This window comes from Diplotaxodon limnothrissa, linkage group LG15 (assembly GCF_057381915.1).
Source record: "Diplotaxodon limnothrissa isolate DT_005_m linkage group LG15, D_limnothrissa_male_GT1.1, whole genome shotgun sequence".
Taxonomy (NCBI): Eukaryota; Metazoa; Chordata; class Actinopteri; order Cichliformes; family Cichlidae; genus Diplotaxodon; species Diplotaxodon limnothrissa.
The window spans coordinates 25337740-25365321 of NC_140610.1; the positions used below are offsets into that span (position 1 = coordinate 25337740).

The 27582-nt window shown below is 40.5% G+C and overlaps 3 protein-coding genes across 9 annotated transcripts in view; all 3 read right to left on the reverse strand.

Moving 5' to 3' along the window:
• Positions 1-5824: 5824 nt before the first annotated feature.
• Positions 5825-10152, reverse strand: LOC146617623 (cytochrome c oxidase subunit 7A2, mitochondrial-like). 5 transcript variants are annotated; one of them, XM_085372053.1, is made up of 5 exons: positions 10069-10152; positions 9692-9781; positions 7713-7737; positions 6443-6527; positions 5825-6079 (listed from the first exon to the last, which is right to left on the reverse strand). In XM_085372053.1, coding segments are annotated over exons 1-5 (258 nt in total). In that variant the 5' UTR covers positions 10071-10152; the 3' UTR covers positions 5825-6023. The 5 variants fall into 5 exon arrangements, with proteins under 5 accessions (XP_085228179.1, XP_085228177.1, XP_085228178.1 ...); XM_085372051.1 differs by having other exon boundaries at positions 7695-7737; XM_085372052.1 differs by having other exon boundaries at positions 7713-7740.
• A 2298-nt stretch (positions 10153-12450) lies between these two features.
• LOC146617624 (cell cycle control protein 50A-like) lies at positions 12451-17007 on the reverse strand. The gene is made up of 7 exons (XM_085371884.1): positions 16537-17007; positions 16098-16217; positions 15908-16015; positions 15091-15178; positions 14773-14919; positions 13985-14191; positions 12451-13856 (listed from the first exon to the last, which is right to left on the reverse strand). The coding sequence occupies exons 1-7, from the start codon at positions 16777-16779 to the stop codon at positions 13663-13665; spliced, it is 1107 nt and encodes a 368-aa protein (XP_085228010.1). The 5' UTR covers positions 16780-17007; the 3' UTR covers positions 12451-13662.
• Positions 17008-17313: 306 nt separating this feature from the next.
• The window catches only part of LOC146617625 (filamin-A-interacting protein 1-like), a 60125-nt gene continuing 49856 nt past the window's right edge, over positions 17314-27582 (reverse strand). For 2 of the 3 annotated variants that reach the window (XM_085372263.1, XM_085372262.1), the window contains exons 5-6: positions 23650-26407; positions 20927-21613 (exon numbers count right to left, since the gene is read on the reverse strand). In XM_085372263.1, coding sequence (XP_085228389.1) covers positions 21413-21613; positions 23650-26407 — 2959 coding nt within the window. In that variant the 3' untranslated portion in view covers positions 20927-21412. Of the gene's footprint in view, positions 18360-20926; positions 21614-23649; positions 26408-27582 lie in introns of those variants that run through there. The other variant, XM_085372264.1, reaches the window with a different exon arrangement.

The window sequence follows — 27582 nt, forward strand, 5'->3', positions numbered from 1 at the left end:
TGTAGATGTTTGTCTACAGAGATGAGCTTTCAGCCAACGTTAACGTGTTTCCGTGCAGTTTCCAAAGTTCTAACCGCGCCTTACTGGACAATGCCGAGTGGTTGAGAAGTGGGCAGGAACAAAGTGATGGTGGAGTTCAGGACTGGGGAAAGAATTATTAAAAAATATCAAAAACGCAGAGGATAATTTTTAATGTCAGTTTCCCTTCAGGGCAGAATAAATACGAGTTTCACCACTTATTAAAAAGGTTGGGTTTAAACTGTTGTGCAGCTGCTTTTTATTTTAATATCTGGATGAGTGAAAAGTGATCTAATGAAGGCTGGACACTGGCCTATAGTTAGACGGCTGGGTCAATAAACAATGCTTTTTAAACAGTGGCTTAATTCCTGCCACCTTAAAAGCCATGGACAAGGCTCGTTAACAGAGATCGATTGATCACATTAAGATCAAAGAATTAATTTTCAGTTTAATTCAATTCGATTTTACTTATACAGGGCAAATCACAACAGTTGCCTCAAGGCACTTTATATTGTAAGGTCAAGACTCAATAATACAATAATACAGTAATACAAAAGAAACAGAAAAAACCCGAACAATCAATTAACCCTTATGAAAAAGCGCTTTGGCAACAGTGGAAAGGAAAAACTCCTTTTTAACAGGAAGAAACCTCTGTCACAATGAGGGGAGGAAAACAGGAAAACTCATGCTGTGGAAGAGAGTCAAAGATTGATAATAACTAAAACTTTAAAACCCTAACTATATGATCTAAGGCTCTTGTGTTTCTTAGGAAACACAAGCGAGCCTACAGTGTGGGAGCGAAGTGCTCTAATAGGGTGATATGGTACTACAAGGTCATTAAGATAAGATGGGGCCTGATTATTTAAGACCTTGTATGTGAGGAGCAGGATTTTGAATTCAATTCTGGATTTAACAGGAGTGAAGGGAAGCCAATAAAGGAGAAATCTGCTCTCTCTTTCTAGTCCCTGTCAGTACTCTTGCTGCAGCATTTTAGAATAGAATAGAATAGAATAGAATAGAATAGAATAGAATTCAACTTTATTGTCATTGCACATGCACAGGTACAGGGCAACGAAATGCAGTTTGCATCCATCCAGAAGTGCTTTAGTGATATAGATATATTACAATATATATTAGCAATAATATAGATATGTGAGTATATTACAGAAATGAGTCTATTATGGTATGTTATAATGTACACGGTATGAAGTATGTTGTGAATATTCTATAACTATAAGTATGTACAGGCTGTAGTGAGTACAAGCTATGTACAGGCTATGAACAGGATATAAATATGAAAAACTATACAGAATATGAAATAAATAACTTTACAGAATCTGAGATATACAGCTATACAGAAATGGGAACTATGCAAGTTGTAAACAGTTGTAGGATTAAAGATTATCGAATGTACAGAATGATTATTTACACAGAGCTATACAGTAGTTTAGATCAACTGAAGACTTTTCAGGGAGTTTTTAGGACATCCTGATAATAATGAATTACAGTAGTCCAGCCTGGAAGTTATAAATGAATGAACTAGTTTTTCAGCGTCACTCTGAGACAGGATATTTCTCATTTTAGAGATATTATACAAATGGAAGAAAGCAGTCTTACATATTTGTTTAATATCTTAATTGGAGGACATATCCTGGTCAAAAATGACTCCAAGGTTCCTCGCAGTGTTACTGGAGGCCAAGGTAATGCCATCCAGAGTAAGAATCTGGTTAGATACCATATTTCTAAGATTTTCAGGGCCGAGTACAATAACCTCAGTTTTATCTGAACTTAGAAGCAGAAAAGTAGAGGTCATCCAGGTCTTTATGTCTTTAAGACATTCATGCAATTTAACTAATTGGTGTGTTATCTAGCTTCGTGGACAGATAGAGCTGGGTGTCATCTGCATAGCAGTGAAAATGTTTGCTATGCCTTCTGATGATACTAAGGTCCTAGCACTGAACCCTGTGAAACTCCATCATTAACCTCAGTGTGTGAAGAGGACTCTCCATTGTCATGAACAAATTGGAGTCTATTACATATATAATTTAAACCACTGCAGCGCAGTACCTGTAATACCTACAGCATGCTCTAATTGCTCAGGATATTATAGTTGACAGCATCGAACACTGCACTGAAGTCTAGTAGGACAAGCACAGAGATGAGTCCACTGTCAGAGGCCATAAGAAGATCATTTGTAACCTTCACTAAAGCTGTTTCTGTGCTGTGATGAGCTCTGAAACCTGACTGAAACTCTTCAAATGAGACATACATTAGTATTTCCACCATGTTACTTGTTGAACTTCTACAAGTAACTGCGGTTTATGGGAAAGCTTCGGCCCTTGTTACCCACCAAACTATTCCCATTTACTTGTCCCTGTCTGGTAATCATGAATTCTTTGGGTTTGAATATCCTTGTGCTGCTCTGACTCTTGGACATTCATGGCTGTAGGTTTACATCAAGGTCTGGCAGAGGTGTTTAGAAAAGAATAAAATCTTTCACCTCACTGACTGTATGACTGCTACGGATTGTTTTTATGTGGTGTACCCCTTCCCTTCAACCGTTTGTGCAACCATCCTTACTGGAACAAGAGGCTATGAAGAAATCTAGCTTGGATTTTCTGGTTATAGGTAAAGTAAGTAAAGTAAGTAAGTAAAATTTATTTATTAAGCGCTTTTCACAGACAGTCACAAAGCGCTGTACACAAATATTAAAATAAACAATACAACCAACAGACTCTGAGTCTATGAGCGGAGATGAAGAGCAGCAGTGTATTTTATAAGAAGCTTGGATAAATAATCTGGAGCCTAGTCATTATTTAGTGCTCTGTATGTTAAAACAAGAATTTTAAAGCGAATTCTAAACGCTACTGGGAGCCAATGTAAAGAATATAAGATGGGAGTAATGTGAACACGCTTGGTAGAACGAGTTAGTAGCCTGGCTGCTGCCTTTTGTATCGCCTGGAGGCGAGAGAGAGATGATTTATCCAAGCTAGTAAACAGGGAATTACAGTAATCTAAGCGTGATGACACAAATGCATGAATCAGTTTTTCCAGTTCAACTGAAGAGACCATATGTCGCAGTTTAGAGATGTTTCTTAAATGATAGAAACAGGAACGAGACAAAGATTTTACATGAGAGTCAAGGCCCAGAGAAGAGTCAAATATTACTCCAAGATTTCGAATATTTGACTTGACAGATGGACAGAAAGAGGTAAGAACCTGACTAATGTAGCTCAGGAGGAGCTATGATCATGGTCTCGGTCTTGTTGGTATTTAGAACGAGGTAGTTGCTTGAATATAAAAATATAAAAAGAAAATAATAATGGACCTAAAACTGAATCCTGTGGGACCCCACAGGTCAGGGCAGGAATGTCAGAGGTGAACCTGTCAGTCCTAACAGAAAAGGTCCTGTCTGATAAATAGGAAGAAAACCAGTCTAGGGCAGAGCCAGATACACCAGCCAAAACCTTGAGCCTGTTAAGTAGGATTTTGTGGTCGATGGTGTCCTGCCACAAGAGGGAGGTATATTCAAACAGTAGCTTCTGGATAACACTGTTTGTGGCAGTCAAAAGAGACTAATTTTAATGTTCAAGCAAAATGATCACAGAATAATTCCCTGCATCAGATGCCATTAACAGATCATTATAGACTTTTAAGAGAGCGGTCTCTGTAGAGTGCTGCTTTTGAAGCCCAGACTGAAAAGGGTCAAGAATGTGTAATTTACATAATAGAGACCTGAACCGATTTTCAACAATTTTTATGGTATAATGGTGTTATACATCCATCTTCCTTTCCTCTTGCTGCTTTTTTCCTTGTGGCAAAAATGAATAATACACTATGGCATTTTATAGATTACTGTGGAAATATATCTAGCACAAGTAGTCAGTTCCAAATTTTGAAACTACAACATTTTTCCAAACTGGATCTCCATAAGGTCTATCACCCACTCCACATAAGCCAAGTGGATGATTTTCTTAACAATTTCATCTTTTTCACCAATTACATTCTTAATATTCCTGTAAGTTGGAGGGAATCAGTCAACAGGTGAGGTTAGTCTTGCAAAGGCTCTTGGAGAACAGGCTGTATACGAGTCATTTGTGAGTATGTTGACCAAACATGTATTTAGTCATGAAAAAGTACCTATTTCCCATTTCTATGGTGTGTCAGAGCTGTTTACACTTAGACTTTTTTCCTATGAAAAAGATTCGTGTTGTGATTCCCATCAGACTCAGATGACACGCTGAACCTGGCAGAAGTTCCCGTACTTGCAGGAACCACACACAGGGACAGACTTCCTCGCTAACCTGCAGCTCTCACACAGCAGGCTTTGATTCAGTTTTTTCGACAGGTCCAGAGCTACTTTAAGGCATCTTTAACACACTGCAGAAACATTGTTTTCACTCTCTGTGAAATTTACTATGTTGCTCTTTAACAGAGCCGGCCACTAAAATGTGGCCCTCATAGATAGTACAGGAGCACACATTCATTACATTACATACATTACACATTCCTGACTGACACCCCCATCACCTCTGTGGACTCATTCCGCTTCCTGGGTACCACCATCACCCAGGACCTGAAGTGGGAGCCCACCATCACCTCCGTCATCAAGAAAGCCCAGCAGAGGATGTACTTCCTGAGGCAGCTGAAGAAATTCAACCTGCCAACACGGACGATGATGCAGTTCTACACTGCAATCATCGAGTCCATCCTCACCTCCTCCATCACCGTGTGGTACGCTGGAGCCACTATCAGGGACAAACAGAGACTGCAGCGTGTTGTGCGCTCTGCTGAGAAGGTGATTGGCTGCAGACTCCCATCTTTGCAGGACCTGTACACCTCCAGGACATTGCGGCGTGCAGCTCGGATCTCAGCTGACCCTTCTCACCCTGGACACAGTCTGTTTGACCTGCTCCCCTCAGGCAGAAAGGCTCGGGTCCATTCGCACCAGAACCTCTCGCCATAAGAACAGTTTCTTCCCCTCTGCTGTTGGACACATGAACAATAACCATATGACTGTACCCGCCACTAACACATGACCCTACGCTGTGTCACTGCATCATTCCATGTTTGGCACTGATCACCACCTGCACTCATGTATATATCTTTCAACGTAGCACTCTTAATTCTTATTCTCATGTATATATCTCATGTATATCTCATGCACATATCTTTCCACGTAGCACTTTTAATTCTTATCCCTACTTTTATTTTTTTTCCATGTCTATTTAAGTGCTATTTATGACACTGTTTGCACTGAAGCACCGCAGCAATTTCCTAATGTTGTAAACCTGCTCAACATTTGGCAATAAACCCCATTCTGATTCTGATTCTGATTACCTCTGCCAACAAAAATTGCTTGTTTTTTGGCAGGATTTATGGAGAAGTGGTAGCGGTGACCAAGAATGGTTTTAGAATATTTAGGATTTTTTTTTTCCTTCATATGAAAAACACAAAAATGGATTACTTGTCATACACATAAATTTACTGTCCAATGTACCCTCTAGTGCACGCTTTACAAAATAGCAAACAAAGGCTAGAGGCTGAAGGCTTTATATAATGTTTATTAACTGTGAGAAGCCAAAATTGTGACAGAGTGAGATTTCATTACTTGTGCAAGTTTAAAACTCTATAAAACTGAGACTGACGATGGGAAATCCTCACACTGGAGGAAAAAGGTTTACGCTTGCAGAGCCTCATGTTGCTTTACTAATAGTTTAAAGTTTAATTCCATTACTTCAGTAGCTTTTCACAGTTTACCACCATCAGAAAACTAAAAAGGAAGAGGCACGAGAAGGTTCTTGGTCATGAGAGGCATTTCTTTATTGATCCTCAGGGCACCAGAGACTACAAGAAATAAATAGTGATCCAATGAACACCACAATAGAATCGCACCACGACATGAAACGCGGTCCGGCACAGACGGAGTATTTTCATCTTCTTACACAATATAGAACAGCTGGCCGGTTTTTGGAAAGTGGAAGTAAACAGCTGAAGCAGAGAAGTTATTTCTTCTGAGGGAAGGCTGCCTTCACCAGCTCAAACAGCACATATCCAACACCTGGAAGGAAGAGCAAAAAGACGAAGATTAAAATGGATTTCAAAGTGCTTCACTAAGGATAAGGTCCCATTATTTTCCAATGGATCTGTATCCTCATATGTACTACTTCATGTTCTGTGGTCTGTGGAAAGAACACTATTTGTTAATAGCAGTAAGAGTTACCATTACTTAATCCCAGCAAGATTCTTTCTATTTGTTTATCTGAAAGGTATCAAATATCAACTACCATGGTACTAAACTTGTGTACCACCTGAGGCTAAATTATCAGGCTGGATTTTTCAATTTAAATAAAAACTACAGCAGCTCATGAGGTTCATAAAGTAGCTCAGAGTTTAAAGCAGTTACAAAGACAGGTGTACTTACCCAGGACGGTGAGTGCCATCGTTGTCCTGTAGAGCAGGGCGTCGGCACTGCCTCCCTTTAAATGAACCGGCATACCGTTATCCTCCTGCAACAGAAGATGGAGGGGAACAATCAGGTTTGTAAGCCCTGCTTTAACCAGAACTCATCCAGACACCGACAAAGATTAAACACAGTGAAGAGCAGCAGCAGTTTGCAAGAAAGCCTGCTGATGAGTGAGCATCAAAAACAAAAGAACAACTTTTCAACATCTCTATATATAAATAAATAAAATTTTTCACAATAAGGGTGTTTTATTCTATAAAAGTGATATCTGCTTCTATTCCAACATGGCACAAAGACTTTTGTTTTACACATTTTGGGGATTTGACTGATCTTTTCCCCCCACTTCTAAATCACCATACCAAAGTGACGTAACATGACCATAATGTTCATGTCCATCAGGAATCTGGGTAAGTTAGAAATCTGCATTTCATGTAAAAATTTTTTAGAAAAAGCAAACAATCTTTGTTATAAAATAACCAAAAATAACAGAAGAATACTTTTTTCCAAGAAAATATGAATTTATCAAGAAAAAGGTGGAATAAAGCCCTCGCTTTTTTTAACCTTGTGTCAATAAATAAATCCACAAAGCAAAAATAATCTTTTTAAAAAAAGTTATGAAGCCAACAAAATTACCTGACGCTTAAAAAAAAATAAATAAATAAATAAAAAAAATCTGTTACTCAGATCAAAGCTAACATTTAAAAATAGATCCACTTTCTTTACAGTAAATCTTTAAGATGTGTTAAAAAAATATTAAATATATCTACTATCCGAAAAGTGCTGCAATAAAAATATATTCTTAAGACACAGGAGGACGTTTTAGGATATTCATTTTTATCACTGGTCTGAGTTACAGATTGAAAATGGACCTTTTGAAAGTTCAGGTCTAATTTTGTCCTCTTGTATTAAAGTATGCAATTATGTTTGCAGCTGTTTAATCATACAACACATAAGTAGCAGACTGGAGCAGCCAACAGCAGTGCAGGAGAACAAACCAGCTGGAAACTAGTTTAGTCTGCAGCACACACTGGAAGCTGTTCAAATCATCTACATGTTCTTCATTTTCACACCGATGATCTGCTTCAGCACCAGCTCGTCCTTTTCCTGAAAGCTAAAAAACTACTGAAGCCCAGCTAGTGCTGCTGTTAGCGGCTGATTTACTGCAGGTTAAACATGCAGAATTAGTACTCCACTCAGTTCGGAGACTTATCTGTGGAGCTAAACTGACTGAGGTGTCCTCATTAGAAGAACCGCTGCTAAAGAAAGAAAAAAAAAAAAAGCACCATTGACCACAAAACTGCAAGAGGAACACATAAATAATAATCCATCTTTGTGTAGACAGACCGGACACCAAAATCTAACTCTTTCAAAATTAAACACAAAGAAAACCAAGAAACTCGGATGGACGCTCGTCTCCACACTGCTCAGAGACTACAAATACGGTTTTAATGTCTGATCTCTGCAATTTAAAAAAAATTATCGTCTACGTTTTTTGCAATTACACAAATCTTAAATGAACATTTTATTCACTGAGGATTTCTGAAGCTCAAACTGAAGTATTTACTGAGTTTAAGGACGCCATCCAAAAGTGAAAGCAAAACCAACCAACTAAAAACAGTTCTGACATAAACATTTCCAGCAACTGCATTTTTCCCTGTTCTTCTCATCTACTTCTTCAGGGTTTCCTCCACTGTCTCATTTTATAGCTAAAGAATAAATAAGCTGATAGGAAAACTTTTAGTTTATAGTAAAACTGCTTGTTCTTTCTTTAAAACATTGCTGCAGGCTGACTGGACATGCAGAATTTACTCTACGATAATGTTTAAAGTTAAACTTACTCCTTATTTATGGCATTTATATCTATGATATTTATATAAAACAAATCTAATAAAAATTAGCAAACCACAAGTAATTAAAGGCATTGCCTTCATATTAAATACTTTTTTAATTTAAGCCAAAATAAGACGTTTTAAGAACATCTTAAGGATTTGTAAGCACTGAGAGGTGTCACAGGTTTTTAAAGTGGTATGTTTAGCTAATTTTTTTTAAGAAAAAAAAAAGCTATAGAATCTCATCTTTAGAGGTCTCAACTTGATTCAATTGCAGCTCCAGATTTTGGCCAGCAGAGGTCACCATTCAAGCTTGCATTTAACACTGGATCAAGTCATTGCTATTTTTTTAAGAGCCCATTTAAACTTAAATTCAGACCATGACTGAAAACTTAGATATTAAAGGTTTTTGTTTTATTTATTTCTTATTCACTGTACTTCTGGCTCTAAAGCAAATCTGATATTGGTTAAAAAGAAACAGTTATACTGTTCAAATCATGTTTTCATGGTCTGAATGCAAAGTTAAAACAAAAATAAAAGATCCAGATAATTGACTGCAGCTCTGAGGGGACCTTAGCTTCCCCAAGCTTTAAAAATGATTGATCCCAGATCACGTTAGGAGCGCCTGAAGGTTGACGTTCAGATAACTGAGTACACACCAAAACAAGAGACCATGAGAACATATTTCCTTTAAAATAAACACCTACTGAAGGGAGATAACAGAACTTTGGGTTTTTGTTGTTTTAAGTCAATGACACAAGTTAGGTGGGTGATTGTTGAGGGGCTTTGGTGTCCTCTGACTCCTTCCTTTGGTTGCTAAATTTAAAATGAACAGAGCAGATCTGTTGTCAGCAAGGTGAAGAAAATATGCTTAACTGTGATAAATATCTACAAATATGAACAGATGTGACACCATAGTGACCTTAGATAGCCACCAAAAAAAATTACATTAAAAACTTAAAGGACCTCCAACTTATATTATTCAGTGTGGATCCCTTGAACTAATCACACAGAATGAACACATTAACAATTCCATCATCATTAATTCAGCTTTCTACATAGAGACACACACACACACACACACACACACACACACACACACACACACAGGAATTATTATTTTGACATATTAGAATGTTTTCAATGCTCCTGTATCCTTTAAAATTTCCCAGCGCACTCCCAATACAAAGATATGAGGTTTGGATCACAGGACAGAGCCTCAGTTCAAATAATAATTAATATTATAGGTATACAGGAAGTAGGAAACGGTCGTATTCTGAATTTAAGGCCGACAACAGAAACACAAAGGAGGCCTTCGATGATGACAGGGTTTTATGGAACAGTTGGAAGTGCAGCGGTCTGTCTGTGTGACCTTTACCTGGAACACCTTCTGTTTCTGGGGGACTTTGTTCTCAACCTGCCGCCGGACGGAGCTGGAGATGCTCCGCCGCGCCACCTGCTGAAGCGCCTGGAAAACAGCAGCGCAAGGACACGGAGAAACACTCATTTAATGAAAATATAAGAACCCAGTCTTGAATACACAGAAAACAAACACCGAGAGGCCGGACACCACCGCTAAATACAACTCCTCTGCAAAGCTAATGCTAACTCTTCCCGGTGTTGACCCCTGCTAACCGTTCTAAGCTAAATATAGCCGACTGTTTTTACCCCGGTGGCTCATCCATCGCATTTATCCAGCTCACTAGTTTAAAAAACAACACCCAAGAGAAACTTGTAAATAGAAAATAAACTTACATAAAATTGTCTGTACATGCTCATCGTCCGTCTACAGTCCGCTGTCTGTCACAAGGGCACAGGAAACCTTTACTTCCGTTTCCACTGAAATCTTCTTCGCTATCATTAACTGTGCTCATGCTGCGCGCTGCTGCCCCCTACATGAGCGTCAGGTACCCACAGTCAAGCATGAGAGCAGATTTACAGTTTTTTCTGAATGCCTAAGCACATTTTTTGTAACTATTGGCTAATTTTGCAAAACTCTTCACACAAATAAGAAAACCTGTCACCCAATAATCAAAACATTGTAGTTCTCTTGCAAAAGCAAACACAGCTAGATTAACTCTTCACACCTTCGTAAAAGTGGTGTTTCCGTATCAAACAGTACACACAAGCCATCATCTACTAAGCACACAATGCGCCAACTGCACACTGATGGTATGAATACAAAACACATCTGGCTTTTGCTTTCTCTGTGCACAAGGTAGGCTATGTCAGTTTGAGCTCATACTTCTGTCATAGATCCATAAGCATAGAGGGATCCAAACTTCAAGCACTGGTGTTTATTCAAACACATCAAAACAAACACAAGTGTTTATTTCCAAGTATAGGATTATTTGCAATCGCCATAATGACTATATGGGTTACTTGGTCTGCAGTGAACATGCTGCCTCTGCCCCCAGCATCTGGTCATCTAGCAATTCTGTAAAGTAACAATTTCAGTATTTTTACATCAATGGTATTGGTGTGTTTCTCATTGGCATATGGCAGTGCTACAAATCTTTGTGCGAAGTGACTGTACTCACCGATTCTCATTTCAAGATGTCCTTATGGTACTTGCTACAGTGTAGCGGCTCGAGTTAGGCTGGACCCGTTGGCCAGCTACCCTCAGGGTCATTCGACGGTTGATTACATGGTCCACTATTGTAGCTCTGATGCCATCAGCAATTCTATTTCTTACTCTTCCTACCCTTCCTCTCCCCCCTCCTCATCTTCCTCTCCCCCTCCTCGTCTTCCTCTTGCTCCTCCTTGTCCTTGTCGTCCTCTTCATCCTACTTCTTCACCTCCACGTCCTCTTCCTCGGCCTCCTCTACTTCTCACTCTTCCTGCTCCCTCCATTGTACTCCGCACACACAGCTTACCTGTATTATAGTGCTTAGGCTGATTGCAAAGTGAACTAATTATCTAAAAAAGTTTTCACATGTGAAAGTGTGCCAGACAGTTGGCAAATTAGTGTTAATGATAGCCATACATGTGTATACTTTTGCTAGGAGTGTGTTGGAAATTTGGTAATTGAGTGTTGTGCAGTGAATTGTGCCTACAGTTTTGCAAAGTGTGTGTTACAAAATTGCAAACTGAGTGCAAAGCAGTTTTTGTGCTTTTAGTTTTGCAAACTCAGTGAGTGGTTTTGCTATAAGTCTGAATAGTTTTAGAGATTGTGCTACAGGAATCACAGTTAGGGTTTAAGCATTCAGAAAAAACTGTAATCAAACGAAATTATAGAATTTAGAATGAACTGGTTCATATATTAATAAATATATTATACATATTATCATATCATATATCATATAACTTCATATTTGCTTTCTGTTAAAGAACCTCTTCTGGGCCCTCAACACCAGCTCCATAACTAAGAAAGCCCAACAGCATCTCTAGTTCCTGTAGAAGCTGAGAAAAGCCCATCTCCCATCATCCATTCTCACCACCTCCTACAGTGGGACTAAAGAGAGCTTCCTAAGCAGCTACATTACTGTCTGGTACACCATCACTGCACCATATCAGATTGCAATACCCTACAAAGGATAGTGAGAACAGCTGAGATCATCGGAGCCTCTCTTCTCTCCATCACGGACACCTATCGCACCCGCTGCATCTGCAAAGCCACTGGCATTGTGGAGGACCCCATGCAGCCCTCACACACACACTTCTGTCAAGAGGTACCAGAGCATTGAGCCCCTCACTGCCTCACTGTCTTCCAATGTTTAAAGACGCCGCTGCTGCTGAACAAGCTGAAGCCAGTTTGAAGATGATCCATTCAAAATTTGTTGGTAATATAATAAAAATATATTTTTACTCATTTTTTTAACATTTCGTTTGATCTAGACCAGATTTTCACCAAACTGGAAGCAGCTTGAGCCATTATCGGTGTTTACCATCACACAAAATCTGAAAATGAGATCTTGAAAACTGTGGATGCTAGAGTGCTAAGATACTGACTACACACTCCCTCCCTTTTGGATTGGAGAATAAAATACAGTAAAAGTGTTTTATGACATAAAACTTATGAGAAAAATAAAACTATTTCCACACTTATCATTTCCGGCTGACGAATTAAAACGACTCATCTTTTTTTTTTTTAAATCACAAATTTATTCTTTTAAAGCAAAAACAACAAAACACAGGTGAAGTATCAAAAACACAAAAGTCAAATCCAACCAGACACAAATGCAGGTAATAAATTCATTTCTATGTTAAAAAATAAAAAGCATAATATATCTCGGCACATCTGAACATGCAGCATCTATTTAACGAGCAGGTGGAAGCAGCTGCAGCTCCTCGTAGCTTAAAAATGGCTGTAAAACGACATAAATTCACTCGTAGCACAGAAAACATTTAATCACATGTAGTGCTGAGTCATGCTGCTCTGTTGTTACTGCATGTAAACCACAGTGGATGAAACTACGCATCAGTGCAAATTTCTCTGGATACTCACTCAAATTTAAACCTGTTTCAGACTCTGCAACCCTGAGGTCTCACGTGCAAATACTGGCTTTACTCTAGCAAGCAAACATCTCATAAAACTGTTCATGTAAATACAAAAAATAAACACTCTTTTTTTTTAGCTGCAGTACTCTGTGTGTTCCCTTGAAATTGCTACAACACAGTTAAAGCGGAGTTAAAGATTTAGGACAACGACAAAAAGGAGGCACAAAGACAAGCCACCCGTTCAACGCCGTACCAGAACCAACGAGGGGCAGAAAGAGACCGCGAGAGGGTCTCTTTTTTTAGTTTTTTCCTTATATTAATTCTGTCATATTTGCACATTTTGTTTCCCATGAACTTGCCAAATTTCTTTTTTACATTTTCACATTTTGACAGTCTCATACATTTTTACTATTAATTTTGCCACTTTTTCTGGTAAATTTACAACTTTAGCCACATTTTCTGCCTTCGGTGGGCCTAACACACCATCATACACCCGAGCAGCGCGGTGATAACAACATCTCAGCAGCATGCAGCTCACACACTTATACTCCCGCTCACTTCCACTTCACCATCAGAGATCCTAAAGTGACATAAAAAACTTTCCAGACTCCTCCCTGTTAATTTTTTATTATTATTTTTTTTAATATTTGAAGAGCCTGGCTGGGCTTTAGGTCGTTCTGCGTGCTGACTTGAATCTCTGACACAATCGTTTTTGTTAGACTTGTATAGTTAGGAGAGGAATGAGCACATTTTCAGCTGATTTCTTTAAGATTGGCATTTTAGTGTGACTTTAGAACATGAACTCTGCACTACAGCTGAAGATGAATCTACCATCGTCACCCGTTTCCTCAGATTCATCATCGCATCACATTTATGGCGGTGGAGGCGAGCTGGAGCGCAGCCGGCACCTCAGTTTGAGATGTTAGCGCTGTTGTTGCGGTTCCCGTATTTGTGGTGGATGACCAGCAGCACGACGCCCAGGAAGAAGCAGACGGAGCCCACGGTGATGTAGGCGATGCCCAAGAATGGGTTCTTGCCTCCCATCCAGGAGATGGTGCTCAGGATCATCCGCTTCCTGCCCTCAAAGCTGCGAACAGGGTAATCTGGTTTTATCAGGTTAAAGGTACGACAACCACTTATTTTTCTTTTAAACCTTCATTTAAATTTTATAAGAATCTGTTTCTGTTTTTTTCATGCAGTTTTGCTGTCACGACTTTCACGTTAAGGATACTGTAGTCCACCACTAAGGTGTAGTTTCCTCGGGGGAGGGTGGGGGCCATATTGTTCTTCTTTTGGATGATGCGGTAGAGTTTGCGGAAGGTGGGCAGAGCGGCAGTTCTCATCCACACGATGAAGTCCTCATTGATGAAGCCGTTGTTCTCCGGATCAGTGTCCAGCTCGTACACAGGCCGGTGCCAGTTCACCGGCTTCACTGTTCCTGAAGTGGAAGTGAAAAAAAAAACAAAAATAAAAACGGAATAGACGTTGATGATTATCTTAAAAATGGTCAGAGTTTCTGATATTGTAGCATTACCAGTATTTACTAGTAATATTAGTAACAGAGGATTACTATTAAACAATCAAATATATTAAATAATAAAAATCTATCTAATCTAACCACACAATAAAATATAAAAAGTGTGTTGTTAAATTATAAAAATACAAATATTAAAAACTAATTAATACAATCTAAAAAAAAATAAATGTTACTTAATAAAAAAAAAAACAAAAATGTAAAAAATAAAGGTAAATAAATGCAGAATTTATTTCTGCCAGTCATCAATATTTACTTCTAATCTCATTATGGTGCATGTTACTGCATATTCATTTATTTATTGAGCCACTTTTAGGTTTATGCTTTATTTCAGCTGTTTTATTTCCTGTGTTTATAACACGGAAACAGTGCAGCTCTGTGCACAGGAGAACGAATCCTTTTTTAAGACTTGTCTGCAATAAGAAAAACAGACAGCCTCTCCCTCAGAGAGAGGGAGTGCAGCAGACGTAGCTGACTGGCGATACCTTGAAAAACAGCCGTGAGGTTTGAGTTGGTGCCTACAGGGTTCCTGAACTTCACATGTTTGTCCGTCCACCAGGCAATTCCTGTGGACGTCAGCGGGATCGGGACACTTGTGCCGTTGGGGTCGTTGTAAAACAGCTTCAAAGTGTCTGCAAAGAAAGCAAAGACGGCTGATAAGAGAAACGTGAGTCCTTCAAAGACACGTTCACACAAACTGATCTGTGATGATCTGTGACCATAATCATTTACTAACAGTCATTTTTTTATGTTTTCTTCATTCTCTCTTTGTTGTTAATCTGCAAGAAAAAAAATGGTCTCACCGTTAAACATGCTGTTGGCGATGGCCCCACACGGAGCAATTGGCTTATTATCAATGGAAGCATATGGTTCACACTCCTTGCTGGGCTTCTGTAAAAGACGGAGAAGGAAAAGGTGACGAGAGAGAAGTGGCAGCACGTAGCGCAGCATTTAGAGCTGTAAGCAAGGATATAACCCAGCAGCAACCAAGTAGAACTTCCTCTAATGTTGACCGAGGCTGGCTCCAAATGTGACACAGTCCCCACAGACTCCTATGTTAAAAAGTTCAGTTTTAAAGCAAAAATGAGCATGTTTACAGTCAAGATTTTTTTAAAAAAAATGCATTTTGGCCTTTCTGGACACTTCATAAAGGTTTTACAGGATGACACCCCTATAAAATTGGGGGCGTAGCTGCTTGGACTGATAGATGTGCTCACACAGGCAGCTTGAACAATGTGTTTGTGCTGCTGTCTGAAGCGTGTTTAATATTATCATCTGACAAACGTTATGTCATCCTCTCCCGTTAAATGTGCTAATGGACCAATGAGGCCCAAGTCTGGGCTCCAGGTTTGGTTCTCCATACTTGTCTTCAAATGTTGAGATCACCACCATGTTTTGGTTTGTTTATTTATTTATTCACCTGTTGCTCTTCGTTTCTTTGACTCATGCCTGAAAATTAGCGTATATATAAAAAACTAAATATGTTTTTGAAATCTAAGTTTTAACTGCATTTAAACCCATTTTCCCTTGTTGTTTTCTTGGTCTGTGACCTAAAACATTTTGTCCTTGATATGAGTTCACTTTCTTTTTCCTGCTTGCCATTGGAGATGAAGCTCCTACCTTGAGGGAATCGATGTTTCCGTTCAGCTGGCTGTCATCTCTTGACTTCACGTAACGTCTGTGATTTTGGTAAAAGTTGGAGAGGCCATAATACATGAAGACGTTGCTCTGTTTGATTGAGAGAAAGATGTGTAAAGGTTAGCTTAATCAAACTGGCTGCCGCTGGGCTGTAGTCCTGGATGCATCTTACCTCGTAAGGCTGATCCAGCTGGAAGGGGATTGTGCAGGTGCAGGACTTCGTGTTGTTCCAGCTGAAGTTCTTTGCACAGTTGTAGCAGGGACTGGACGTGTCATCTCCGGTATAATCGATCTGTAAGCACGAAGAAAATAAATATGATAAATAAATAAAGTTAGCTCAATATATTTCATGATACTGACAGCTTTATTTATTTAAGATATGTGAATGAAGAGATATTCAAGATACAATTATATCATGAATATGAGCGTTTTGGAGAAAATGTCAGTATTAACAGAATCATTTAGCTCAATAAAATGTTTAACCCTGTTTTGGAAGAGCTTTACCAGATAATGATCAAATTGTGTTTGTGCCATTTGATGGGAGTTACACTATGTGGACAAATACAATATTAATGCAATACTCGTGACACAGAAAAATCAGCTCAGTTTACCTCAAACTCCTTGATGTTGTTAGACGTCACGTACAGGCCGATGCCGATGGGGATGAAGATGAGCCCGATGATGAAGAAGGCCGGGAGGACAGTGCCCGCGGTGAGGATGGGCTGCCACGCGGGGAGCCTCTGCTGCTTAAAGGCGGTGTTTTCGGGCTTCTTGTTCCGCAGAGTCCCGCCACCGGGTCCAGACACGGTGATGTGACCGTCCTCGTCTTTGGCGCTGTAACTGGACGCCATCATAACTTCGGATCTGTGATTTATCCAGCTGACCTTAGCAAGCTAACGGGGCTAGCTTCTCGACGACAGTTGTTTTTAAAAGGCGCCGGTCTTAAACGACGTCGTCATTAGCTTGTTGCTAATCAAAGTTCTGTTAGTTCATCTCTAAACCACGGAGAGGCTAGCTAAAAACGGCTAGCACTTCCTTTCCCGGAAGTGTGCAAACAGGTTTGTCAACAACACCCAGTGACGTAACTCTTGTGGTGGCTACTGCTGCATTCAGTGACCGCTGCGGAAACAAAAGATTCAGTCAGTGCTGTATTGACAGGACACGTGGATTGGTGTAACATAAGAAGATGGAAATCTGTTTAGTATCTAATTACAATTATTTTATTCTACGAGTGATACAGCGATGGTTTTATTATTTCTCGCTGGAATGGCGAATAATTGTTTTCAATTTCCAAAGATGAGATTAAGATGTACGTGAATCACCTAAAGGCATCGTTATTAGTCATACAACGTCCAAAAATCAGAAATAAATAAGTTTCATTTCACTGCTAGTAGAATTTTATTGACAGATTTAATTCTATCAACATAAAGAAGTTCTTCACTGAGAATATCCGTGTGTGTGAATAAAGTCTCAGAAAGCCATCACGTAGGCTTCAAACAGCATACATCATGTATATTGAAAAAGAATAACAAAAAGCGAGATGTTCAAGGATTCGAATTGAAATTTCCAAGCACTGTTTGCATATGTTCACATCCACATAAATAATATGGCAAATAAACCATCAGAGACACTGTATGTCATTCATTATCTTCATGTCCAACTGCAGGATATTCAGCAACTTTCAAAACATGTTTGTTTGTTTTGTTTTTATTTCATTTCATATATGTTTTAAAACTGATTTAGCAAAAAAAAGAAAAGAAAAACTTCTTCTTTCCACTGTTCCCTTTAAGGGTCACCTCAGTGGATTACCACAGTGCCTCTACATCATCCCATCTCATCCTATCATTCCCTTTCACACCAATCCTCTGTATGTCCTTTTTCACTACATCCATGAATCTTCTCTGAAACCTTCCTCTGCTCCTGCCTGGCAATACAGACTAAAATTGTTAACGATTTGATGCCTAATAATCATAAATGTAACTTCAAAAGCCTCAAATGTGTTTTAAACTTTTGAATATTTGTCATTTAAAATGTATTAAAGCAGGTAAAACAGCGTGCCAGTACACCTCACTGGGTTGAGCAGATACAAATAAGCCACAAGGCGATTACCAAGCCCCACATCTGAATTAACTGAGTGTTTTCCCACTCCTCTCTCTCCTGGCTTCCCTGTTATAATAAAGGATAAAAAGCCCCCAAATAATAATAATTCCATTTTATGGTGTTAATTTATTCCACTAATGGAAGGTGTTTGTTTGTGAACACAAAGGGGGGGAATGGGAATCATCAGAAGTGGGAGGTGTGACTGTTTGCATCATGTACTGAAGCTTCTGATTTTTTTTTCTTTTTGTTTTTGTTGTTAAAAGTCTCCCATCATCTTCACCATTCTTCATGGCTCAGCGGTGCCAGTTTACTGTGCCAGCATCCATCAGTGAACCTGTGGTGGAAAACACACAGACAAGAAAACCTTCATTTGAGTCATCACGCTCCCCTTAGACAGCTCATCAACTTTAGAGCAGTAGGCAGTTTCATATGTATAAAAGATTTTAGAAATGAAACAGAGATTTGCTTTCGTCCGAGCTCTACCTCTAACTTGTTTTAAACTTACAGCTTACATAAATGAAACCATTTACTTCCTGTTCGACTTGTAACTTAATGAAGATAAAGGAAGTGATTATTTTGTAGTTATAGTGACAGTTATTATATTTATTCAGTTATTATATTTACATGAAGAAAGGGTCTACTTAGAACAGGACCTGGACTGAATGGATGGATGGATGGATGGATGGATACTGTTCACTGTGTCTCTTGTCTCTTTGTCTTCCACAGCTATATGTTTAGCACCCATCAGCAGATGCAGCTCTCTGCGTGTTTTTTGTGTATTTTTTTTTATCTATTATCGTGTTTGGTTTTGTCAATTTTGTCTTTTGTCAGCATCAGTTGCTTGTAAATGTGCTTCATAAATAAAGTTGTTTTGAGTTACTGAATACTTCACATGTGCACAGGGTGTGAGAAGATCAATCAGTAGAAGCAAATACAGGAGGACAAATATCTGAAAAATGAGCACAGCACAATATCCGTGAGTGCATCTCTATCTCCGTCTTAGGTAACAACATCGAAAATGCATCCTGCTCTCTTTGGCATGAAAATATTGTCACCTTGATCTAAAGTCTGGAAAAACAGTAAACATTCCTCATCTGCACTAAAGCGGTGCAGTGACTTTGCTGCAGGCTATAATAGCACACATCAGAGTGACTGAAACACGCTATATAACAGGAGGCCAGACTCTTGTCCCACCCTGCTTTCTGGGTTACTGAGGAGTGCAACAAATCAGCTGTATGGGTGCTTACTTGCATAAATGGAAGTGCACAAATTGCACCTACACTGGGCCTTTAAAGGGGCTACCTGTTAGACTCCGGATTGGTTTTAAAAGCCGCTGTATTGCTTCAGACTAGCTCTCGCTCTTTTTCAATTCTTGACCATTTTATTTGTATCATCCTATTATGATAATAAGTCTGTTAATCAGGAATGGCTGTGGCTCAGCGGGTGATCTACTGAAGGTTGGTTGTTCAATCCCTGGTATCCTTGGGCACGATACTGAACTCTCAGTTCTTCCTGATGTGCTCATCAGAGTGTGAATATGTGTGAAAGGGTGTGAAAGATGTGTAAAGGGCTCCAAGTGCTCAAATAGAGTAAATAAAGCACTTTATAAAAACCAGTCCATTAAATCAAGTGACAATATATATACTGAGGAATCTGTCAATTTTTTATCTGTTTTATTCGAGTGTAGCCTGGATATAGTTGGATATATTATATAAATCTAGTTATAAATGAGTAAAAGAAGACAATCAGATGAGTCCGAGCTGTAAATGATTGTTAGTTGTTAGACACTGTAATGGCCGGCCCACTCCCGGCAGTTTTTCAGCTCTGCAGCTGGACTGCAGCAGAAAAGTCCCGCATGTCGGTTCTGAGCAGTTTTCTCTGAGGAGTGTGCCCGGCTCAGCCCAGCTATGATTTTCATAATCCTGTTCAGCCTCTGTTGTTCCCAGAAAGGACTTGATCCCCCCCAAATCTCTAAGCAGCAGGCTCTGTGATTGATCATGTTTACCCTTCTGTTTTCCAGCTGCAGTCTTTAATATCCTGCCATCTTCCTCTTTCCTCCTTACATCAGCATATCTCACACTCTCCATCTTCCTGAATCACTCTAATTAAGTGGTAGCACAGTTGCTTGTTCATATCACCGCATCTCTCCACATCTCCTGACAGATTACACAATCAGCAGGTAATTGTGTTGGCTGTTTTGTTCAGCCTGCGCTGAGACAATCATTAGAGGAAGCGTGAGGCTGCTGCTGCCTCACTGAGGCAGTTTAGAGATGTCAGATTTCTAAATGTGATCAGTTTGTTGCTGAAGTGAATCTCAACTCAGTCGGTTTATGTGCACTTGTCCACAAGAGGGAGGTGAACGTTCACAATGTGGACTAACGCTCACAGGTCTGTGTGGAAACCATTCTGAATAATGGCCAGCAGGGGGCGACTCCTACGATTAGAAAGAGAAGTCAGTGAGAAATGGGTCGACTTCACCCAGCTGAACACTTTCCTGATGAGTTTATGATCTCAGCTGCTATTTATATATGATGCTCATTTAGTAAATGATCCCATTAGAGCCAAACTGACTCACAGGTCGCCAACTCATGATGTACCTTGTCCCTCTGTTGCCACGGTACCAATATTTACATCATACAACTCAATAAATCCCTTTACCAGGTAACTTCAATTATCTTTAGTGTCTAAATTTTATTCTTGTTTTTCTTTACTTCTCAGGCTGAGGTCCACATGCATCTGTCCAACTGCTCACATTCTCAAATGCACTTTAGTTGAAACCGGAATAAGAAACCATTACTCTGCACACCTGTGATGAAGGCAAAATCCAGGCTACTTAAAGGTGAGGAGTACAAATATCTTACATGAAATGAATTTTTACTTCTATACAGGATGTGGAATCAAGTTCAGAGAATTAGTTTTCATGGTTTCCCGGGAGTGCTCTGGGAAGCAGCACGGGCACCACGCAGTCACAAAGATGGAAGTTACGAAGCAAAGCCGTACTTGGTTCAGAGATAAATAGTTTTTATTTTGGTGCGTGTCACAAACAATTCACAGTCAGCGCCTCGGTCACCAGAAACCTCCATGAGCTGCGGTGAAATAAACACATGCTATAAAAATACGATGATGACATTAAAAATCTGAACCATCTATGAAGGAGCGGCGAGATGGAGTTAATCAAATCAGCAAAGCTTTCTCGTGCAATTAACCGGCCGTTCAAATGACATGAATATTATCTGAAAACATGAGTGGTAGCACATTAAATGATGTTTGTAAAGCTAAGCTGTGGTAAAAGGCAACATCACACACAGTCCCATGGTGAATGCACACAGATGTGTTCTGCGTCTCTATTCTGGCAGCAGATTTGGGGATTTGGTGGTGAACCGGCACTCAGCTCTTTCCTGCTGCTGCAGAGGCCAAACCACACACAGTCGGCTTCCTCAGCTCGATTTTCATCGCGTGGCTCTCGGCCCGTGACTCTAACCTTGTCACCGTGGACACGCCCAGGACCGCTTTGCTGCTTGGTTTCATACCTTTTGACACAGGGATCCGTGTTGCGGTGCTCCGACTGTACTGCACATCTGCACTGGGCTACAAAAAGAAGAAGAAGAAAAAAAAAAAAGACAAAAGCCAGCATGAGACAGAGACAAGGATCTTTTAATCGTTTTATTAACTGTGTCACTGATTTCACTGAAGCAGGGATGGTGAGAATGTGAGCTCCCCAGTAAGCATGCTTTTGGTGGCTCTGATACACGATCAGTGGACTGAGTGATGGTGGGTCATTTCGGGGAAAGGGGAGAAACTCCTAACGACTAGGTACATAAAGCACCGTATTTTTCGGACCATAAGGCGCACCGGATTATAAGGTGCATCAAGCGAAACAAAACAGTCAGATAAGTCAAACTTTACTCAACTCATTCTTCTTGCTTCGGTCCGTTTACAGCATCCTGCCACGAGATTGCATTTGTCCCCAACCATCGGGAACCCTCACGTTATTGCGTTAAAAGTTAGCGTTCGGTCTCCAGCTTCCCTGCGTTTATGTTATGCTAATATAGCTAGTGATCACGTAGCACATCATTATATACCAGCTAGCCCAACTTCAGTAACCATACAACTGTTACTGCCGTTTAGTTTTCTGTCTTTATTTATGTTGGAAGTGATAGTGAGCTGTACGTTTTAATTTTTTCAGAAATCTCTCAGTCAGGACATGGTATATCATGTTTAGGTGGAAACTAGCAAGCTAACCTCCTGCCAACTTCTAACCCCATTAAATTTAATAAATTCTGTTTTTATGGATGCCTGGATGTTAAACTTCATTGTTACACCTGTTAACGAAGCAACGCTTATCATTTTAATCAAAGATGAAAGAATTTACAGTTTTTAAATCTCAGTGATGCCGCTGTGTTCGTTTGACTTTGCGACCTGAAACGGATGGAGTTTTGTACCCAGAGTACTCCGCGAGGCTCCTGACTACGGTAGCCATAATGCTCTGACAATCCATCAAGCTTACCAAAGTTGTACTAAAACATTCGAGGTCAGTAAGCGCAACCAGCATTCATACATAAGGCGTACCGGATTATAAGGTGGACTGTTGATTTTTGAGAAAATGATAAAATTTTAAGTACACCTTATAGTGCGGAAAATACAGTACACTGAAGTTTGTATTGCTTTGTGATAACTTTTCCATTTCTGTTATATTATGAAATTATGTAGTTCACTGCTGCTGGCGTTCATCATTCTGCACCTCTGGGCCAAAAAAAAATAAAATCAAGCCCAAGTACCAGAAAGCTGCAGTTCCTGTAGTGACCACTTGAGGCTGGCTCTAACGGTGAGTCACTCAGACGCAAAGGTTAAAATAAGAACTACTAACACACCCATTTAAACTGTCCAAAGGTTTAATTATGCATATTCAAGGGAGTGGTTTGGTTGTACTTAAATACACTCTTAGGAATCAGCTGTTGCGTTTTTAGCATCGTTAAATATTAGTTTTTTCTTTGTCCATCAGTTATCGGGATCTTCTTTGTGTCTCAGTTGTACAGATGTACTGTTTTCTTACCGATTCTTTATGTATAAATCCTAATTTAAACATTTATTGATATCTTTTCAGGTAAAGTTGTTTAGCAGTTTAACCTGAATGTCCACAAAACCTGATTTTCACCTGAATGTATTGATTTGACCAAATCAGCGCTTACTGGACCTTTTCGCACCAGTTTGTTAGGGTTATGTTGAGGTGACTTTGGTAAATGTAAATCTTAAGTGCTCAAAAGTCAAACCTTCAGTGCTCAGTAGCTGCTTTAACTTAGTTTGAAAAAGTGAACTTGTCAGTTTGTAAATTTATGCTTGTGTAGGAAAAGCCTCTCTACAGTGTTGAGCAGTTCTGGGTAAAGCATTCTGGGGTTAGTTCAGATTATATATTCACAAATTCAGTGTTTAATACCTGGACAGAGTGCTATCTAGGAAGCACAGACCACCTGTTTTCATTTTGAAACATTTCAGAAGCAACTGAAACGTAAAAAACAATTGAAACACTTCAGCCATTGCTGGAAACAAAGAGGAAGATATTCATGCCTCTAGGTTTGTATTCAGGGAGAGAGACAGATGGAGGTCATTAGAGCTAATGATCTCACCACTGACTGCGTCGGCCTGGAGGCGGCCGAGGTGATAGGCGTGATCGTTATGCTGCTTGTCATTTTGCTCGGAGTGGTTTTCCCCGCTTGGCGTGGAGAGCGGAGAACTGTTCCCGTTTCTCTGCTTTCTGAACTCAGGCCAGTTGGCCTGAGTGTCAGCACAGGACTGCTGCAGGCCTCAGATGGCCTCTTAAACTGTGGACCCAGGTGGATGTGGATCTTGTTGTCCTCCGTTGTGATGATGTTGCTGTTGTATTTCCTGACAGGTGCAGTTCCAGGCTGCTTCTCTGGGGTCACCTTGATTACTGTGCAGCCTGTGGAAACTTCGTGAGGCTCAGATAAAGCACACGCTTCAGCCACAGGGGTGGTGCTGACCGTGATGATGGACACTGGTGACTGATGGCTGCTCCCACCATTCCTCTCTGGACTCTTTGCTCTGGAGATGGTGGTGATTGTGACAGGAGATTTGGCTCGATTGAGACCTTCCATTCCGTCACAGGTTTTGGTCTTTGAGGTCACAGTCGTGGGTTTAGGGACGATTGTGATGCGGGGTTTCTGAAGACCGAGAGTCGGGATGATGGTGGTGCTGGAGAAGAAATCTTCAGCTCGAGGGCTGGTGATCTCCAAGGTGGCAGTGCTGTTCCCGTGATCTGGGGTCACTCTGATATGAAGTGGCTGACCCGGTTTTTGGGACATGGTTGCCTCCGGTGGATGAAGCAAAGAGACCCCGTGGATCTTCTCAGGAGTGGTCTGCGTGATTGTGATGGCCTCCTTCTTTTTCATCCAGGGTATCCAAGACTTTTTGGCTCCAAGTTCCGCTGAAGCTGGAGGGTATCGTTCGAGAACTGTTGGCTTCTTGAGACTGTGTTGCCTGAGGTTACTCATCAAATGGTTCTCCTCAAGAACTGATTTCCGGATAAAGCCCGCTGCCGTCTCGTCCTCTGCGGGCTCGCTGGCCATCATATCTGTCTGGACGGCTGTGGAGGTAACCGGGACATCCACCATCCTCCTGCCATTCATGCTTGGCCTCAAGGCACGACTGTACCGCTTGGCAGCTTCAAGCTCCTTGTTGAGGTTCTGCATTTCTTGGCTCATGCTCTTATTCTTCTCTTCCTCCTCCATAAATCTCTGCTGGAGGACAGAGAAGTCAACCTGCAGCTGGGAGAGCTGGTCCTCTTTGTTCATCAGCTCGTGGATTTTCTCCTTTAAAGCCAGAACATCTGCCTGCAGATCTTTGGTTTTGGCCTCCTCCATCTTGCAGCGAATTCTCAGCTCAGCCTCAGGACTCATGACTTCTCCTTTCTCTATGGCTTTGTTTCGGGCAATCTGACTTTTCATCTCTTCCAGAAGCTTTGATAGAGCATTTGCTTTATCCTGCTCTGTCCTGAATTTCTTTTCAAGCAGATCATACTCATCTTCAGTTTTCATCAAATCGCCCTCAACCACCTCAAGATGTTTGAGCCGGCTCTTCAGTCTTTCGATTTCTAGCGTGAGCTCTGTTACTTTGTTATCCTCTTCTGGATTTTGGTTATTTTCCTTGCTGGCCCGCTTTCTCTGCATTTCCCTCTCCGTTTCCTCAAGTCTGTCTATCGTCATCTTCATCCCACTCAGCTTGCCATTTAGCTCCCTACACTTTTCCTCTTCACCTGCCAGTTTATTCTTTAACTCATCTCTCTCTTTGGTAAGCGTCGTCACCTGGATCTCCATCTCCGATTTGTATTTCAGAACTTTTTTGCTCTCCTCTATCAGCTTCTCTGTGACCTCTGTCACCTTCCCCTGCTCTGCTTTGAACATCTTACTTAAATCATCACTTTTCAGCTCTTCCTGTTTGAGTCTTTCTGCCATGTTTTTGCGTTCATCTACCAGAATAACCGTGAAGGACTTCAGCTTCATGAGCTCGTCTTTAAGGGCCATTTCCGCTTTTTCGAACTTTGACTCTGAGGACTCGAGTTCCTTCATCCGGGTTTTCACCATCTCCAGCTCACCGGCCAAATCCTTCACGACACGTCTCTCTTTTTCCAGGTTTGCGTGAAGCTGTGAGCACTCCGTTTTGCTCCTGTTAAAGATTGCCTCCAGTTTCTCCAATTCAGCCATTCTCTTCTGGAGTTTCTCAACTTCCAACTTCAGCTCCTTGCTGTGGTTCTCCTCTTCCTGCAGCTTCTTCCTCAGCTCCCTGCACTGAGTCTCTGTTTTGGTAATCTCCTCATCTTTGCCCTCCATCTCCAACACTTTCTTACGCAGATTCTCCAGCTCGGCCATGAGTGAAGAGTTCCCACACTCTCCTTTGCTGATCTTCTCCCTCAGCTCCTGCAGGTCCTCCTCTGATTTCTGCAGGACTTTGTTGCTCTCTTCCAGCTCTTCAATCTTGCGTGTCAGTCCAGCCAGCTTCAGCCTCAGCTGCCGGCTCTGGGACTCCTGGTTCGCCAGCTTGGCGGTCATCTCCTCATGCTCCTGTGTGAACTTTGCTGCTCTCTGCTCTAGCTCGGCCTCCAGCTTTAGGACCTTCTGGCTGCTTTCCTTGGCGGTGTCGCTGACAGACGCCAGTCGCTGCTCTTTTTCCTGAAGCTTCTGAGTGAGATCCTGGATCTTCTGGCTCTGCTGGTCGATCTGCTCAATGTGCAGCTGTCGCTCGTCTACCAACATCAGGGCAAAGGACTTGAGCTTCACCAGCTCTGCTCTGACCTTCTCTAGCCTTCTGCTGTGCTCCTTGTCCTTACGAGCCTGGTAAGCCTTCTCCTGCTCCAAAAGCCTTTTGAGTCTGAAAAACAAAGACAGTGAAAGATCTTAGTTAATCTCTGCTAAAAAAAAATTTTTTTGGAGCACTTGCTTTCATGGACCAAATGTGAATTGTTTGTTTAAAAAAAAAAAGAAGAAAAAAAAAGCCAATTCAATTGTAATATTCTTGGGATGGTAGTCCAAAAAGATCCAAGTGCATGAATGCCAGCTATGAGATGGCAGTTTAGATTTGGCAATTTAATTTTTCAGTAAGTTACTACATTGGGTTTACACTTTTTAAATGTAGTTTGTTTCCTTAAAAACAATAATTTTTTATTATTATTATTATTATTATTATTATTTCAAATGTGTACACATGTAAACACATCTATGGGGAATATATAAGATGTTCTTAAGAGGCATTATAAAACACACTCACAGACATCCCCGTCATACGGACATGCAAGTCTCAAGCATTATCTGCATCTCCTAAAGCTTGTATTTCTGATCAAATAGATAATTTGTCATTTGTATATTGTACTTTAGTTTTGTAAGTGCACAATATTGTTTTTAGTTAGGTTTTTTGTTTCTCGAAAGTGAGAAAAATATGTTTTTTTAAGTCTACTTTTAGTTATGAATTCATTTTTTCATGTCATTTTATTCCAGGATTGTTTTAACTCCGCGAGTTTGTAAAGTAGATCAAGTCGAGTAAAACTTTTCCTTTTGATAACAAACATTTTCCATTCTATGTGGATACATTTTCACCTCATCGCCCCTAAAAATTACAAACTAATAGTTGCCTTTAATTTTTATTTTGAACACAGTTTGCAAAGACGGGAAGATAAATGGAGCAATTTCACAGATTTAAAAATGGCATCAGCACAGCACTGCACAGTGGCCTACAAAACTGAGAACTGAGCTTTTATTTGTAGATGTTTAACTGATCTCTGCATGAGTCCCTGCAGGTCTGAGAAAGACGCTTTACAGCAGTTACATAAGACACTGGGATACATCAGCTGAGCTCTGGATCAAAAAACAAACTTCCAACCTCTACGCATACACCTTCACAGCTTTATCCTCCAGGGTCAAAAACTTCTTCCCCTCCAAACTGAACTTACCCACCGGCTGGGCTGCAGTGCTTGCTGATCCATCTCTGAGGGTGTTTTTAAAAGTAGCAGCCAGACTGCAGCTCAGCGTCTCCTGGGGGGGTCAGAGAGG